Here is a 15,760-nt window from a genome sequence, read left to right as displayed (position 1 = left end):
CTCTCTTGAACTCCAAGAAAACCACTTGCAAGTAACTATAAGAAAGCTCTGAACAGTTTTGGTAGAAGGGTTTGGCATGAAGCACAGTATTTCTTTCCCACCAAAGTTATTTAAAGAAAATATTGAATGTAAAAATATGGGGGTTGCACCTAGAGGGATTGGTTTGTTTTGTTTTATGGCGAATTTTTTTTTAAACTGTCCAGAGGGAATGAGCAATATGGCTGCTGAGTAATGTCATGACTTTCATAACATAGGACAAGTGGCATGAAAAAAGTATATATCTAACCTGCAGGTCTGTAGCACTTTCACTGAAATTTATTAAATGCTGCATAGACTTATGGATTTGAAACTGAACTGTGTGTACTTTAACCTAAAGAATAAAGAAAAAGCACTTCAGTACTATGCCCAAACAGGCCAGATGAACTGGTTGTTTATTAAACATGTAAAATGGAGTTATGAGCAGTACCAATTGAATTTGTTTTGCACACTCCCTAATAAATGGTTAGTGAAACAAAGTGTCTGAAGCCTGGAACAGGATGGAGAAATATGAGCCAAAGTACATTAATTCAAATCTTATTTTTATTCTGCATATCCAATCTGTACAAAGCTCTTCAGACAAGGGTCTAGAGCTGTTAGGAGTGAGATTAAATCTCATCCTACAGAACTTCAAAGCAACTATACTGAAAGCAGAAATTCTGCACCCACTTTTAGGAGGTCTTAAACTAGATAGTTATTGATAGCTAAAACAGTATTTATTTGGACAGAGTTCCAAATCTCCATAAATGTGAACACACACTACTAGTCTAACTATTCTTCATTAAGATGTGTGATAGTACTACTTGTTTCTCTCTAAGCAGCAGTCGCTGCAGCACACCATCACAGCACCTTGAATACTGCTCCAATAACTATAAAAGAAGCCCAGAACTTGACTTTTGATAGTATCGAGGTATTTCAGGAACTTCAAACTCCACTAACTAAAATCACAAAATATCAGTGAAATTATTCCCTTACTTTCATCAGTACTGATCAAAGCAAATCGCTAACCTTTATCCAAGTGAAATGCAGCAAATTCCTAGAAGACAGGACACTCATTATTGACAGAGCCATGTCAATAATTACATTAATAAAACAGAAACTGGGTGGCGTTATTTTGCACTACTGAGAAATGTTTAGGTATTTTCTGAGCCGAAACTAAGTTTTGGTGTTAGTCTTTGTTTCAGTGATTCTGCCACGTTATATGTATAAAAACAATTTTTATATGAAGTACTGTCTTCATAATACAGTGCACAGTGCACATGATGCAGTAATTATTTTTTTCTTCCTTTAAGAGTACATTTTTCCTTGTAAGATAGAAGGAAACGTAATTTACACTGCACCAGAAAGCATGCAAGTATTAATGATGGGGAATGATGAAGAACATAAATGGTTTCCATTTTCACATTCAAAAACAAGTACCTGCAAATTAATGCTAAAAGCAACTGGCCTATAAAGGAGCCATGTTTCCATGCCAACTGATCACAGAAAGACATATAATTCAACAAAAAATGAATAACCTACAAAACAAGAAAATAAAGAGCAAGTAGAAGAGCTGGAAATCAAGATCCTGACCACATCCAACTATTTTACAAGAACAGCAAAGAACACAACAATTAAATTGCAATTTAAGACATGAATGGTGTGCATCTAATGGCACTTCATCATTACAATGCTTCTAAAAGCTGTCACTCTAGTCAAGAAAAACAGGATAGAGAACACTTCTATTAAGAAGGAGGGAACATTTGTACAATTCTTATGGAGGTTTCACAGTTGGTGGACATGAAAGCACATCTTTCATTAGGATTTTATTTTTTTGTCCTTAAGGTCAAAAGGTTCCTCACTCACAGAGTTGTTCTGGGGTCCTGCAATCAGTCAGCAGAGTTGTTTGTAGAGTGAGGCTGTTGCTACCTGAGCGCTCACTGCAAAATCAGGCACAATAGGAATGAGGAGATATATATCTGCACACAAGCAGCTCACATGGCCATGTGCACACATTTATCTGATGTAATTAAAATTTTCCATGTGCACGAGCAAAATCCAACTTCACAGCTGATTAAACCGTGCTACCACTAACAGTACTACAGCAAACAAATAAGTTAAAAGTTCATAAATAAAATCATGGGATATACAGTCCACACATGTCCATTTCTATATGGACAAAACAGACTTAATTTAAGCAAGGAAGCTTAGAAATACTGAATTGTCAAAAATGCTACAGATCTAAATATAACTGGTTCCAAGATACTGACATTTACATGCAATAAAACCAGCAGTTTGAGTATATGTTCTTTAAACCTTGAGAAATAAATAACCCCAACTAAAAGGTCCATAAACCCTCTGTTCTAAATGAATACCAACCGAAGACAGGACAATAAATTTCCATTTCTTAAGATGCCTATTTTATCAAGCAACAGTGCTTTTCTTCCTATTTAGCTCTTAAAAACATATTAAAAGTCATTAGAGGTTTAAAACAGATGAAAAATTATGGTTACAGGTCTGGAAGTTGGAAACCCCACCATTAATGCATTTCAGTCCATTTGAATTTTACTGTTTCATTGCCTTCTGCATGAGTAGAGAATACAAAATTACAAGTGCTTGTACCCACCCTACTGACTTCATATTTATGTGAACACAGAGGTTACATGACAATGGGCCTAAACACTGCATGGAAAAATGCAAAGTTCACAGAAAACAATCTTTAGTTTCATTTATGAGCCTCAGTCTGCGTAGGGACCTCAGTGACATCATTGGATGAAAGAAAATAATTATACAGCCATGTTCCAGCTTATCCAGATAGCATGAAAGATTAAGGATTTCAGACTTTCTTCCTCTGTCTATTCAGAATTTACAAAGAACTGAATTTTTAGATATGACAGTTGCTTGCTGCCCTTTTAAAAAGGCATTGATTTTTCTAGGAAAAGCTTTGCTATTTAAGGGCAAAAAACAGTATATACATTCCAGTACAAAAGACCTAAGCTGAAAAGCTTTTAAGTCACCAAGATGACTTTTTTTTTTTTTTAATAAAACCCATGCTTACACCACAGCCCAGAAAACTACACAGTAAGCATCCAGCATCCCTAAAATTTTTTAGGTCTCCCTGCCTTTCCCCAGCCTTTCCCTAAGGTTGTCCACAGCCAACTGATTGCACTTCTGCAGTTCTTGTAGAGGCTGAAAAATGACAATTCAGCTGTGTGGAGAGGCCAGGATTTCTGCATCTTTCTTCATGTATAAACTATTGCTTTTAGGCAATATACAAAAAATTCCTGTGCGGGATCCTACAAAAAAAAACTAATACAAAAAAATCTACACATAGGCTCAAGACACACTGACTATTCCCAACTAATAAAACTCCATATGTGAAGTCATGTACTTCACAATAACCTCAGTGGCATGCAAACTCTTCTGAAACTCCTGAAGTACAAAGATATGAATTCCAACAGGGAAAAATGTATTTTAATAAATCCCTATCAATAAGCAGCAACTGAAAGCTGCCTGTGCTGTGGCTGGATGACAGTACCTGCACTCCTGGCTCCACGCTTCCCTGACAATTAATTCCTGCTATGTTTTGGAAGGACCAGGAGTGGCAAAGCTGAGTATGAAAGGTCACTTCAGCTTCTCACACCTTCACCTCTTCTTATCTATTGTCAAAGAATCTCTTCTGTTCTAAAAACACCTTTCTATTTTTTGGAGCCTTCTGAAAGTCAGTTTTATACTACCATGGATGAAACCATCCACAGAGCGCATGGATTTTTCACACAGCACTGCCTTGGGCAAGATCTTAAAACGCAACAGAGCAGAAGACTCCATGTTATTTAAGTATGAAGAGAAGAACAATAATGAAATAAAGAAAAAATAAATCATTTTCAACAGAGCAACAACTGGAAGGGCAAACAGCAACAATTTCATGTTCGGCAACACTTCTTAGCCTTGGCCAGCACTGTCTGTTTATATAACTGAAAGAAAGAATGCTACCCTGAACTTGCCCATTATCCCACAGAAAAGGTATTGTGGGAATGTTAGCTTTCACCTGGCTAACTTCCAGATGCTGGCAGGAAAAAACGCCCTTTTAAAATTTTAGTCAACTGAAAAATACTCGACATTTTTCGCATTTTACAATTATTCCAAGTTATGTATAAACTAACATAGGCCTTGAATTAAATCCATATAAAATGGTCATAATAAGATGATGGACTGCTCTGCAAAAGAATGAATCAAGGGGTCTCACAGCCAAACCAAACAGCCAATACTGTATTTCTCAAACCACAGCAGCTTTGATGAAAGCAGGCACATTTCTAAAATAGCAGAAATGTCTGCAATGTCCATAAGAGCACTTGCTGGACAATGAGACCAGGAACTAAAAGTGCCATCCCGATTTCAGGAATGCAGCCTGATGCTGTGATGCTGAGCTGGGTATGCGTGACCAAGATGTCGTTTGAAGCCTGTGTTCTGTCACACAGTTAACAAGAGAGAAATGCATCTTGCTGTGCATCTAATATCTGCATGGGACCCATGACAGAAACTGCAACACAAACGAATCATAGAATCGTTTAAATTAGAAAAGACCTCCAAGATCATGAAGTCCAACCTGACATTGCCAAAGCCATCACTAAGCCATGTCCCAAGTGCCACATCTACAGGTCTAACAGTACCTCCAAGGACAGTGACTCTACCACTGCCCTGGGCAGCCTGTTCCAATGCTTAACAACCCTTTCTGTGAAGAAATTTTTCCTAGTATCCAGTCTAAACCTTATCACATAAGTGTAAAGATAAGTAAGGTCTCGCCTCAGCCTCCTTTTCTCCACGATAAACAAGTGGACACACTTCAGCACCTCAATGTCTGTTTTCTAGTGAGAGGCCCACAGAAACATAGGATTCAAGGTGCAGCCTCACCAGTGGCCAAATACAGAGGGACAATCATTGCCTGGGTCATGCTTGCCACACTACTGCTGATACAGCTCAGGATGCCACTGGCCTTCTTGGCCACCTGGGCACATTCTGGTTTATGTTCAGCCACTGTTGAGCAGCACCCCCAGGTCCTTTCCTGACAGGCAATTTCCAGCCTCTCTTCCCCCAGCCTGGAGCTGCAGGGGCTTGTTGTGACCCAAGGCTAAGACCCAGCACTTGGCCTTGCTGAACCTCAGAATCACTGATCCATCCTGCCCAGATCCTTCTGCAGAGCCTTCGTGTTCTCCAGCAGGTCAACACTCACACCCAACTCAGCGTCATCTGAGGACCTGCAGACTCGATCCCCTCACCCAGGTCATCTGAAAGAATATTAAATGGAACTGGAGAGAGCCAAGCACAGTAATTGTGGACTTGAGAAGACCCCAACAAAATGAGCAAAAATCCCCTTTCTGTTTTAAACAGAAGGCATTTTTCTTGCTCTTTTCCATCTGGCACTTCAAGTAGCTGTCTTTACTTAACAGTCATCTTGAAGTTTTTAATAAGTCATACAATGTGCAAACTCAAACTGAAAGAAATTATCCCTTACTTCTTCTCTTCCAAAGTTCAACTGTTAAGTAAAAATAGCTCGCAATCATGTCTCTGCTCTAAGCCTTTGCATCTCAGCAGGAGCAAGGGTACTTGATGCTGACACACCATCTCCATATTCCAGTGCACAGCACATGGAGCTGCAGCCTCCTCACTCACCAGTACTCTGCTGGTTCATTTGCATGCATGTCCTGTCAAGTTAATTGGTGAAATACAACTTCCCGATTCAAATATACAGATGGGGTTTTTGCTGTTTAAAGAGGAAGAGCTTTAATGGTGGAAATGATGTTTTTAACTTGGAGAAAGCAAGCCCTTCCATCACACCAGAATGTTTTGCATGGCATTGTGTTCAGTCAAGCCACAGGCTGTCTTTTTAATAAGTGCATTTACCTTAAGCCAGTTCACAAATGAAAGCTCACTGCCTCCCAAACTGTTTCCATGTGATAAGACACAAACAAGATCGACTAAGTACCTACTCAGAGCACCATTAACTAAAGAATCCTACTCTAATTTGGTGCCATTTTCAACAGATCCCAGAGTGCTTTCCCAGGTAAGCTATCATTTGCATGCACAGTTTGTAGGGTGGGACTGGGTACAGAAAAATTAAGTGAATTATCCCAGGTCACTTCTGAGGCTTCTCACAAATGTGACAGAACCACCATGACCATCTGGGCCATTCCACAGCCACTTGGGACATCTGCTCCCACGGCCATCTCTGCTCCCCTCTCTCTTCCAATTCCCCTGGCAATAATTAGACCAAATTTGCCCTGAAAGTCAGTATCCTGCATTTAACTTGATTTCAGTACTCACCTAAGACTTTTAGTAAACAGAAACTTCTTCTACAACCAAAGAAAACAAAACAAACTAAAAAAAAGAAAAAAAAGACTTCAGGAAGGTGATTCAGTTCTCATGTAGGACATTAAATTCCTAACACAGGTCCTTCAGTGATGTTCCTTTAATAGACAGGTACAAATCCCACACAAGGCAGCTGTATTTATATGCTCAAGTGTGCTTCAAAACTAGAACACACATGCCTAACAATGTCATTGCAAAGCACAAAGTAATTGGGTTTTCCTGATTCCTAAATACCTTAATGCAAATGTGAAATAAGCTTAGTACACTTAGTCCCACTTTACTTACTTAAAAAAGAGTTCAAACAGGCTTGCACTACCTTAACTGACTTGATTTAAAATCATACTTAAGTAAATGCAAGCAGTTTCCCAGGTGTTACACGGGTTATTCATGGACTACTTCTTTCACTATGCACTTCTGTGATCAAAGACATCTTAGATGAGGTTATTTATTATTTATAAAAACAACCACTGTTTAATCTTCTTTTTAGAATTAGTCTTCTAAAATGAAAACCAATTTTTACTAATTCTCTTTGAAAATCTGAGAGAGAAGTAGATGATTTCAGACATCATTTTTTCCTGCACAAAAAAAAAGGAAAATCCCCTCCTGCCAATAAATCTTCAGGGCACTTCAATAGCTGCTGGAATTGTGTAAACCACACTTTGAAATATTCATCATTTCTATGACGGAGTATCCCCAGGACGGCAAAAAACCCCAAACTTCATTTTCAATTACTTGGGAGGTTTTTTTTCCCCCTTGACTGTGGGTCTAAGAAAATAGTTTCTATTTATGTATTTGTTAACAGATTTTTTTAATATATATTTTTTTAAAACAAAGCCACAAAGCTCAGAAAAATCACTAACAGAATTTAACAGACTTAAAAAACAGTCCAGAGGGAAGATGCTAGCAAGGTTATGAAAATCAATGCAAAACTGCAGTATTCACAGTTCTTCAAGTTCTCTATTACCAGCTCCATGCAAGACGCTCTTTTGTACTTTCTTTATTCACAGGACTAAGAAAATAAGACTCATGATTTTGGAGAGTACCCATAATCCTGGGTCTTTCAACTGAGTGGCAGAACTCGCTCCTCAACTGCAAGTAATGAAACAAACCAATCTTTGAACAAAATTTTAGTAGAAGTCTTATCCTTCAGTAACGTAGGTTTAGTCTGTAGGATGCAGCCAGAATCCTTTCAATTTGTGAGCCCACTCCAACTCCCATCGATAGCAACCGGAAGCTGAATAATTCAACGTCCTGCAGGATCCAAATCTGCTAAGAAAGGAAAAGGTGTGCCTGCAGCTTGCTGTTCTTCCAAATTCCTACTAGAAACCTTTCTTATTTCCTTCTCTAAGGAGATAGTTCTCACTGCTGAATACACAATGCTGGCTTTAAATTTGAGATGGCTGCAGGGTGTCATGAGACAAATGCCAAGAGTATTTGCACACCTCTGTATTTACAGTAAGAAGGAAAGTCATCATGGATTCAAAACATGAGACCTTTTGAACAAAGACATGGTAAGAGAAAGCCTCAAACAGAAGTCTGACAAATACAAACAACATACATAACCAGACCCAAAAGGCAATGTATTGTGAAACCTTTCAAAACCATACAATACTATAGGAATTAAGTAAACTTTAAACTCCCCTGCAATACTCTCGTCATAGCTAATTTGTGATTTCCTGTACACTCAGTACTAAGAGCACAATGGAACCTCTATTGTGGGCCTCCTCCCACAAGCTTTTAAAAAATGCAAGACATTCTTTTTATCTCGACTGGCGTGGCTAAAATACATCCAGCTCTACAGAGATAAAAGGTCATTTTAGACGCTGCTTTTGCTCATAAAAATAAAAAATAAAAATGTGCTGCCTGGTGGGGCTGAGTTTAAAGTTCACAAAGGAGCAGTGCTGTGGTGACTAAATTGCTGACCGTGGATCTCAGGAAGGGCAGATGAAGGCAGCCACTTCAGTTTTAGGGTAACAAGAGAAGATTCCACATTAAGAACTCTCTGCAAATTCAATACAATTCAAGTGACTTGAGAGTCACACAGGAGCTGAAAAAAATGAATGAAAATTTGACAGAATTTATGGGATAAAGCAACTGCAGTATTCACTGCAAATCTCGATTGAGGGTGAAGGTAGTAAATCCTTTAGCTGCAAGTAACTAGTTTAGAGAGGTACTAAAAATTGATACTGCGTATTTTTTAACTTAAAGGATTCTGAAAGCTAATGCAAACCAACGAAAATTAACAAGACTTTCTGCTGGTAGCAGAAATGAAAGACAGTAATCCCGGCACAGGACAGGCTGGGAAAAAAAGCACAACCAGCACAGAGAGACTTTCAGTATGCAGGAGAGAATTTCGTGGGGATGCAAAATAAAACCTAAAATGATAGAGTGCCTTTGATCAGTAGCTTAATGACCTTTCGTAGTCAAAAAATAATGTGTTAGGGTGGAATTAACTGGCCAGTTCCTGTCAGCATGGGAACACACACATACAACACTGAATTACTGAAGATCACTTCTCAGTAACCCTGATTATATGAATGGGAAAATCAACGACATGAGAAAGGCTGTGATATGCATTAATACTGTTCAGTGAAGCACCAGACACACATTAAGATGGTTGGTAGACCACAAATGTGAAAATGCTCATTAACCGGTTGCAAATAAACAGTTTAACATATCTGGTACAACACATTAAAGTGAAAAAATATTTAAGTATCAGTTTAAGAGTTTGGAGACTGGCTTGTGGTTATCTCTGCTAAACACTTTTGTCCTGCATGACTCTGCAAAGACTGAAGCTATGCACACAGCAAGAGACAAACTGGCTGCAACCATCTAATGAAATTTGACTCATCTGGGAATTTTGATGAAGTGCTCCACACCACTGCTTCTGCTAAGCCATACATTTTCCTTACAGTATCGAGAGTGCTGCAAATATGCAAAAAGCAACATCAATTTTGGACTGTTTGGCTTAAAATAGAAGGTTAATTCTGAAAATCCATATTCAGGTAAAAATACCACAGAAGCAGATGGAAACTTTGCAATTATAAATTAAAGATACAAGGATCTGCACCAATGGCACAGTCATTACCGTCTGTCAGCCCCCAGCAGCACCTCTTGCTGACTCTAAGTCTGACTAAGAGCTGCCTGGGGCAGCTCTCTCTTCCTACAAACCCTCCTGCACATCAGCCCAATCCAACTGGAGAGCACGCATCCTGGTACAGCTCCTTTCTGGCTCATTCTCCCAACTTCTGACTCACCCAAGGGCTATGATGACGTTCTGCAGAGTGAAAAAAATCCATGTGTAGTAGAAGATGATGAAAATCCCCTGCAGTGCTGCTTCTCTTCTGGCTCTTTTCTGAGCTCTGCCTGGCCAGTGCACTGTCCAAGCATGCTGCAGGACAGCCCACTGGCCATTCCTCTGCTTGGCCAGGCACACAGTGCATGGTCCTGCCATAGGAGAGGAATACAGCTTGATTGGAATGCAGCCTTGGAGAGTCCCATTTGCCATTCCTGCTGTCATCACATGGCAGCCACAGGCTAATTCCTATTGATCATGTTTGAAGGGTGGGAGAGAAGAACAATCTGCCACATGGCGGCAGCAACACAGAGCCTGGCTTTCAGAGACTCTGACTTGCAAAATTGAAAGCAGGACCATTCTCTTCTGCTGTCCCTAGAGCTCAGCTCTCCTAAACCACTATCTGCTGTGGGCAGACCCCACCCTGACTGTCCAACATGGGTGAGGGCCCACATCCCTACTGCACAAAACCAGACACACCAGGTAAATGTGCCTACTGGGCTGCCCACTGTGGTTTCCCCAACCACAGACATTTCTTGCGTCAGAAGGTCACGCATGAACCAAGCACAGAAGGTGCCAAAGCAACGCCTGCTTTGAAAGGCAGCAAAAGTTATGCTCTTGTCATGTTCCACATGGTGGTGGAGAATTCATTGCTATTAACGCTTTCAGCACATCCCGCTGGGACACAACCCCCACCCTCACTCCCACCATCACAGGGTGTGCCCGTGTCCAACAGCAGACGACAGAATCTATCAAAAAATATTGGGGCTGTTCAGGAAGACCATTAGAGCACATCCAACAATACAGAGTTCGGACTGCACACAGGAATCTGGAACTGTGACTCAAGTCAAGTAAGTAATGTTTCCCTGCTTCCTTCCACTTTTTTGTAAGTTGGCATCAGAGCTCCCCTAAATAGACCAAAAGGAGAGGAGGGGTGACGTGGTGTGCTCTGGCACACGCACAGGCAAGAAAGAGTGAACAACTTTCACTGCAGACTTATGTAACTTTGCCGGTGGTGACACAACTTGCTGAAAGTGGTTTGGGCACAGACAAGGGACAGCCACTGACCTGTAAATAGAACTGTTAAAATATGCCTTAAAATACCTCATGTAAAGCAAAATTATATAACCACATTACCTTGTGCTTTAATACTGAAATAACAAAGGCTTCATATGCAACAGAAATAAAAGCTTTCTATTAATACCTCAACTTCAGAATTAGTTTAACAATTGTCCCCAGTCCCAGCTTTTTCTGCTTTCTGCATAGAATTCCTTCTGGCTTACTACCCTGGCAGGTACCCTGCAAGCATATTCCTCAAAAAGCCCCTTGAAAAAGGCAAGTATAAAAAAAGATGAAAACACAAGGATGAGCAACAGTCGTCTGAAATAAATACCAGCATGAAACATGCTATTGCATTAGCTACACTTAGTTCAAAGAAAAAAAAAAATCAAACAATGTCAATTTTCAATTATGTTGATTAGACACAAACTGGATAATTAGTAAATGGAATAATAATATAGGAAACATGATATGTTTGAAATGAAGTGACAAAAATATTCCATAAGAGAGAACAAGCTAATTCATAATCCTCCTCAAAAATTCATCTCTTGTTCTGCTATAGCAAACATAAACACTTTATGTTTTGCATATCAAAAAACAATTAACCTATTCACCTAATGCACAGATGTTTTTCAGGACAGGTTTCTTTTAAGTGACTTCTTTTTATGTGGCATTTAATTTTACCTTGTGAAGTTTTTTCTTTAATTATTATTTCATTACTGATGGAGCACCCAAAAGGGTAAAGACCCAGGTTTGGGCAGGCATCCATCCCTAGGCCATCTCCAGCAGGCAGAGCCTGAGGGTGGGGCTGGAGGCCCATCCCGATGGGCCACATATCTCAGCTACCAGGCAGCACAAGTTAGAGGAGCCCAGGGACTGTCTCCTATTCCTCAAGGAACCAGATAGGTCTCTGGCCACATTCAAAAACAATCCGAAGTTTTTACTCACTTCAACCATCAAACCAAAGCTGAATGTCAAAGGGCCCCAAAAGCGCCAAAAAAGTCTAATCCGGGGACTCTCAGTGACTTTTTCGCATCATGAACATTTTGGGACACTTAGTCCATTTCCCCTCCGCACAGCACCACCACATGAAGCCACACACCAGTTTCACTCAGCCAACACTCGGATGCTGTCAGATTCCCAAAACACTCCCGATCACGTTAATCACTGGGGAGATGGGCTGAGGATTACTGTGCACTGGAAAAGATCCTGTCGTAACCACAGCTCAGAGATCCTAAACCACCCGCCACAACTGGAAGCACCGCCGCACTTCTCCAGCTCTCCCAGAGGAATACTGGCGAGGGAGCAAAGGGTTACATTTCAGCAGGAAATGTTAATTTTAGATTTATCTGCAACGCATGTTTTCCTCATCAATTCACAGATTAAAATGAATCATCATCTTTGCTCTTGAGGCAGTAAGTAGGGGAGAAAGAGACCCAAAACTACAGCTGGGAACTTGTCTTCCCAAACTGTAAATCCATTGCTCCGCTGTCTGGGAGTGAGAAAGCACGTGCAGCTGAGGAACTAAGGCTAAAGGGCTCTGTACTACAACTTCTATCCTCACCTTAAATTTTAGGACATGTATTAAAAGTGTAATTTCATCTCTACTCTCACACTAAATAAATAATTATGGGGCCAGGAGGTGAGGGAGCCTCAGAGGAGGCTGCTACGCTGCTGCACTGCCAACTGCTCTGGGATTTGAAAGCTTGACACATGCTGGAGTATCACCTCATCAATGCTCCCAGCTGGCTTGGGAGGCGAAAACCTGACTACTACTCTTAAAGGCGGGTTTCTCACACACGAGCAGCCAAGTGCTCCAGATAAGCTTCAAGAAAATACAGTTATTACAAATGCATGGTATGTAAGGCAAAACAAAATGGCAACAAGCACTTTTAACCCAAAACATCAGCATGGTTTCAAGTTCACTGTTGTATTTCACATAAGCAAATTAAAGATCATGTTGCTTCTCAGCATCTTTGCTTAAAAGACATTTAAATCTGTGCCTTTCCACACACTTACTGCTGTTCAAACTATTTTCTGGTAAAATAAGCTTTTTCCTTTTTTTTTTTTCATACTTACAATATTCATGTAAAAAAAGGTACTTCGGGAGACTGTCAGTTTTCTCCCCAAAAAGGATGACCCAGCCTAGTCACCGATCTGCAGTAGATGTTCTTACTTGATAACAAGGAATTGACTTTATGTTTCAAAACGTTGGCAAGTGCACTACTGTACCTGTCTGATAACACTTCACAGTATCCAGCCCAATCCTAATCTCTCAGATCACACTTTTGGCTAAGTGCTGCAACCAACTCTGTTTACACTGCAAATAAAACAATAGCTCTCAGAGACTGAGAGATTAATAAATTGAAGGATCACACATTTTTAACAAAGGGCAGACACTATTCATCTTTATGATGCAGAAGGACAAGTCAAGAGGTAACCAAACTGACAAGCGTAAGGGCACTTGTAATTTGTTTTATCATGCTATCAGAACTCCACACGATGACAAAGTATCAGAACTCCATCACGATGAGGAGCTTTCTACACATAGTGTACTGTGTGCTCGGAAGCTGCACGCTCCAGCTACTCCTTAACTACATACAACAACACTCAACTGCAAAATTCACAAAGGTGACTGGAGTAGTTTCATTTCAAAATAGCAGTTTCATTGACTAAACTCTTCTACTGAGCATGACCACAGCGGTTCTCAGGATTATTACTATTTTATTTGCCAATTCAGTAATGAAATAACACATTCCCTGATGGAGCAATACTGAATCTGTGTTTCTCGGAGGGGTGGGGGAGCGTGTTTATAGAAGGACAGAGAACACACCACTGACTCTGCACCAATTTACACCCTCAATGCCATCAAACACGGAGAAACTACATTCACGTCCGCAGTATTATTTTACATTAACAATGACAAAAATGAGGGAACAGTTTAACTCTCCCACTTTCTCTCGTCTGTTTATGAATTGCAGCCACCTCATAAACACCTATTTCTTGTTCAGGCTGGAAAAGAGGCAGGTTGGGGGCAGAGGGTTGTTTTGTTTCCCTTAGGTTTGAAATACACCAGTGAATTGCAAATGGGCAAAATATTTTGTCACTACCTCACTCTGGGGATGGCTGACATAATAATAAACTGAAGAGGATGCTATCTGTCAAACATTAAGGAATTCCAATATTGAAATCTTGCTGCCTTTGGGGGTCAATAAAGAGCAACATTATAAAATACACTGAAGTTAGCAGTTTGGGCTGCTAATTTTACATGCCTGCTTCACCAACGCACAGCTAAAAATAGATAAAACAGATAAGAGCACAGAACAAAGAGATGCACTGGACAATTATCTTTCTGCTAGCAGTCTAATTTAAACTCATCTTTTTAACCCTTCTTATTTATAAAAGAAACAGATTTTCAAAGTGTTACTTAATGGGATCTCAATCTGAAATTATTTAAGTATGTTTTATTTTTCTTAATATTTTCTTGCTCCCTTCCTAATATGACAGAATAATGAGATTTAAAATATTTTAATAAGGGCATCAAGCTACTTGCCAAGGGGCTCGAATACTAAATAATAACATTTACATCTTTTAAGACCCCGGAGGAGGAATCAGTGCAATGCACTCAAAACACGTACACACATCGCAAATATGACAGTTAATTTTAATTCACTGGAAAAGAAAGTACACACTTCAGTTTATTAGGCCTCATTATTTTCAATGAGGCTAAAGGGATGATTATCCTTAGCTGCTCCATCGTGGCCTAAAAGCAAACATTCTTCCTGATACGAACAACACTTACTAAAATATAACGCGCTGTGAAATTGTTCAATTTAAGTTACAACAGGTGAAATTTTAAAAATCAGCACTGCTAACAATGTTTTCTGCCATTATTCTGTCCAGCTCAGCTCTACGACTTAAATCCTGACTTTTGAATTTAATTTTTTAGAGGAAAACAAAGCAGCATAGCAGACTGACTCATATCTACATTGTAAACGGGTTTTTTCTATGCTTTGTAGCCTTCTTTTGGTATCATTTGCTTACAAAATGATAATGTTTATAAACAGAATCGACATTCTGTCTCCTTATGTCTGGGGGCAGGAAAAAAATCACCTTCAGATTAACATGACAATTTATGCCAAGCAATTCTGGAGGCAGATCTGTAGCATCACCCCGTGCATATTATTCATGTTACCTTAAAAAACAACAGCATAAACGCATGCTTTGAAAAAAAATTAAAAAGAAGGGAAAATAAAGAAAAAGAGAAATTGAGATTTAAGGTGAAGAGCCTTACCTCTGATAGACAACCCGTCTGCAGCTCTGCCAAAACCATCCCACCAGCCAGGCCTTAAGCACTTTTTTACAGCAATAAAACGCCGCTTTTAAACTTCCTGTTTATCCAAACACCGGCCCAGCTTCCCGCAGCTCGGAGCCGGCACCGCTCACCCCACGAGCGAGAGGGGGGACCGAACCCCCCAAATCCTCCTGGAGCACCCAACACCCTAAACCCCTCCTGGGGAACCCAACACCCCAAACCCCTCCCGGGCGCAGCTTTAGCGCCCTTTGAGTTTGGTACTTCGGGACGACTCGCACTCCCGCCCCTCCGCCTCTCGTTTTTATTTCCCTTTATGTTTTCACCCAACCTCAAAAAGCAGCCACCGGGCAAAGTTGCGCCGGCGCTGCGGCCGCCAGGGCAGCCCCGCTGCCCGCGGCGGGGCCCGGAGCGGCGGTGACGGGCACACAAAGCGCGGTGGCGGCGGCGGCCGCTCGTGTGTGTCCCCATCTCCGCCCCGCTCCCCGCCCGCCCCGCACCGCGGCGAGCAGGCCGGATGGTTACCTAGAGGCAAGCCCTTGTTCAGGAGGTGCGAACTGCCCATGGAGGCGCCGCGCTCCGTCCGCGCCCGCCGCGGGGAGGAGGGGGAGGAGGAGGACGAGGAGGACGAGGAGGATGCCGGGGGGCAGCGCCGCTCGGAGCCGCCGCGGCAGCCGCGGCATATGGCGGCCGCTCCGTGGGCGCCCCCGAAC

At 41.0% G+C, this 15,760-nt stretch overlaps 1 protein-coding gene across 7 annotated transcripts in view; it reads right to left on the bottom strand.

The window, feature by feature from the left end:
- The window catches only part of CTBP1 (C-terminal binding protein 1), a 236,558-nt gene that overhangs the window by 49,439 nt on the left and 171,359 nt on the right, over positions 1-15,760 (bottom strand). For 3 of the 7 annotated variants that reach the window (XM_042053282.1, XM_042053277.1, XM_042053278.1), the window contains exon 1: positions 15,573-15,754. The exons of the other annotated variants lie outside the window; for them this stretch is intronic. Coding sequence is in view for 2 of the 3 variants with exons in the window: in XM_042053277.1 (XP_041909211.1) it covers positions 15,573-15,612 (40 nt within the window). In the remaining variant the exon portion in view is untranslated. Of the gene's footprint in view, positions 1-15,572; positions 15,755-15,760 lie in introns of those variants that run through there. 7 annotated transcript variants of the gene reach the window in all.

This window comes from Corvus kubaryi, unplaced genomic scaffold (genome assembly GCF_017639235.1).
Source record: "Corvus kubaryi isolate FWS band 111438036 unplaced genomic scaffold, C.kubaryi_AGA036_p1.0 split1-131, whole genome shotgun sequence".
Classification (NCBI taxonomy): domain Eukaryota; kingdom Metazoa; phylum Chordata; class Aves; order Passeriformes; family Corvidae; genus Corvus; species Corvus kubaryi.
This window is presented reverse-complemented; position numbering and strand designations above follow the sequence as displayed.